The sequence below is a fragment of the Pygoscelis adeliae genome, unplaced genomic scaffold, assembly GCF_000699105.1.
Source record: "Pygoscelis adeliae isolate BGI_AS28 unplaced genomic scaffold, ASM69910v1 Scaffold302, whole genome shotgun sequence".
NCBI classification, from domain to species: domain Eukaryota; kingdom Metazoa; phylum Chordata; class Aves; order Sphenisciformes; family Spheniscidae; genus Pygoscelis; species Pygoscelis adeliae.
In genome coordinates, this window is record NW_008824372.1 from 1,389,116 (window position 1) to 1,391,753 (window position 2,638).

The 2,638-nt window shown below is 47.5% G+C and overlaps 1 protein-coding gene across 1 annotated transcript in view; it reads left to right on the plus strand.

Moving 5' to 3' along the window:
* VHL (von Hippel-Lindau tumor suppressor, E3 ubiquitin protein ligase) overlaps positions 1–2,261 on the plus strand; it is a 4,357-nt gene extending 2,096 nt beyond the window's left edge. The window contains exons 2-3 of the mRNA XM_009320112.1: positions 145–255; positions 675–2,261. Coding sequence (XP_009318387.1) covers positions 145–255; positions 675–859 — 296 coding nt within the window. The 3' untranslated portion in view covers positions 860–2,261. The remainder of the gene's footprint in view (positions 1–144; positions 256–674) is intronic.
* Positions 2,262–2,638: the final 377 nt, after the last annotated feature.

A 2,638-nucleotide genomic window follows, 5' to 3' on the forward strand; every position in this document is an offset into this window, starting at 1 on the left:
GGCCTCTAAAGGAGAGCTCGGCTGGAGAGCAGACGGGTTCCTCACGGGTGCCCCTGAAAACTGCTCGTTAAAAAGCGCGGTAACGGCTGCGGGTTCCCCCTTCTTCTTCCCCCAGCACGCGGTTTGCACCTTCTTCTCCCCCAGGTCACCTCTGGCTGTTCCGGGATGCGGGGACAAACGATGGACTCCTTGTCAACCAGCAGGAGCTGTTTATCGCGGCTCCCAACGTGAACAAAGCAGACATCACGCTGCCAGGTAAAGAGAACAGGACTGCCTGTGTCGTGGAAACTGGAGAGCTTTGCACTTGATCTCTTTGCCCTTCGGTGTAAGGACCTAGCGAGAAATCAGGTACTCAAATAATAAAATCTAGCTCAAAAGCAGGAGGAGATCGTGAGGGTTTCTAGATGGAGCTGTGTCACCCCACTGCACCGGTTAGAGCTATTGACAGAGCTCTCATAGGTGTCTCTGATGGGTTTTGAAGCGTGCCTCACGACAGGAAACAAGTAGTTCTCTTCCCCTCTTTCACGTGAATTTAGTGTGTTGTGAATAATGCTGCTACGCGTTATGTTCCGTATCCGCATACCTGGAGAAGTACTGTCTGTGTCTGAGGCAGCAGCTAACGAGAGCCCTTCTGACGAGGTCGTGTGTGTGTGTGTGTTTGTTTTTAACCTCAGTGTTCACTCTGAAAGAGAGATGTCTCCAGGTTGTTCGCAGTCTGGTCAAACCGATGGACTACAGGAAACTGGACATTGTTCGATCACTATATGAAGAGCTGGAGGATCATCCTGATATTAGGAAGGATCTTCAGCGGCTGTCTCTGGAGAGAAGTGAAACGTTGAGGAACGGAATTCTGGAATAAGACGATTACTCGCTCCAGGCTCTTTAAATAGCAAACCGCTGAGTTGAACCAGGGATAGTCGCCGCGAAGCGTGCCGAGAACTGATGTCTGTATTTTAAGTTCTGAAACACAAACTCGGTTAAATTGATGACGGCAAGTCAGATCCAAAAGACTAAACAGCACGTAGAAGCACACCGGGTTCCTGGTGGTTCAGGTCTGTTCTCCGTGATGTGTACTGCAAACCGATGTCTCTAGAGGCCTTGCCTGGGTGAAGCTCAGCAGTTTTATTTGGGCTATCTCAGAACACTGCACAGGGACATAAGATCAGGGCATCTGTCTGGAGAACATGCATACAGATTAACTTCCGTTGTATTGGAAAGTAAATTGTAGCAAGGATTCATTTCATCCAGACTCTAATGATTGCAAGTGGCAGACCAACACCAGTTTTGCTTGAATAATTTGTTTTCGATGGAATTCCACTCTTTCACACTCAGCCTAGATTTGCCCGTGAATCGCAAAGCGCGTGGGTGTGTGCGTGTATGTGAGGGTTTCCATCACCACCCTCTGAGGACCTGACCTGAAACATTACATTGGTGGAAAGATGATGTGTAAATGCTTGGGATTTTTTCTGCCTCTTACCTTTGCGTTTATAAACCCATGTCATATGCGCTCTGAGGCTGACATGTTTTTACACAGATCATACCTTGAATGCCTTATTTGTCCTTCATGATTGGATTCTTGCCTAGTTGATCCCAAGGTGATCCAACCTAGTCGGCCATGCAGACTGGATCCTGGGTTTGGGACACTTTTCTCCTCCACAGCTGCTTCCCCAGCTTCCTGTACAGGCGTATCAGGTAGCGTTCGTAGAAGGTAGATGCTTTGAGTCCTACCTTTGCCCATCGCAGTGCAGTAGTTCGGGTCGTAGTGGGGGGCCTTTTCAGGGAGCGTGGACCACTCAAGTTGCCGTCTCGTCACGAGCAGACAGCAGACTGTTTCAGCTCCTACGGGCCTATTGCTAGATCCAGCTCACAAACAGACCCATGCTTTATTACAGGCGAGATAAGCAGAGAAAACATTTCTTTACCTGTGTTCTGTTTCCCCCATACCTCAGTTAGAACGTGTATTTGTGTGAATGTGCACACGTAATTCAGAGGAACATTGCTTTTAGCAGATGCACGGATTGTCCACCAAGTAACAGATGTAGTGCTGTTCAATGTTAGAAGCAGATTGGTAGGAGATTGTAGCAGGTTATTTCTGTGGCATACGTTTCTTTCCAGTTATACATTCTAAGAAATGCAGCTGTGAAACTGAGAATATCAACGTATTCTGTAAGTATTAAATGTCTCCCCTTTTTGTAGACTTGTTTTTCTTACGTATTTGAAGTGTATGAAGTGACCTTTGACATAAAAATGTAAATCCATGCTAACTTTTTTACTCTGTCAGATAACTTTACAGTGCTTGTGCCTGTCTGCGTGTATTCCTGCAACACTCCTGGAAGTCATTCTAGTTGATCAGATACTTTCACATTGAGTTTCTAAACTGCTCAGCCCCCTGTTCCTGCGTTGTGGCCAACACTAAACTGTTACCACAACTTTAGGCAGCGTCTGTGCGTGAACGTAGCTACGTTACAATTTCTGCTTTTACCACCTTTTGCAGATCTCTTTCAGAGACAAGTGAGCCTGTGCAGGCCTCAGGAGTCACCCAGCTCCTGGGGAGCCCTTAGGTTCGAGGGTGCCGTGCTGTGCTCCTGCAGGTGGGGTCCTGCAGGTACCCGAGAGGAATTTCTTTCCTGATGTCCTT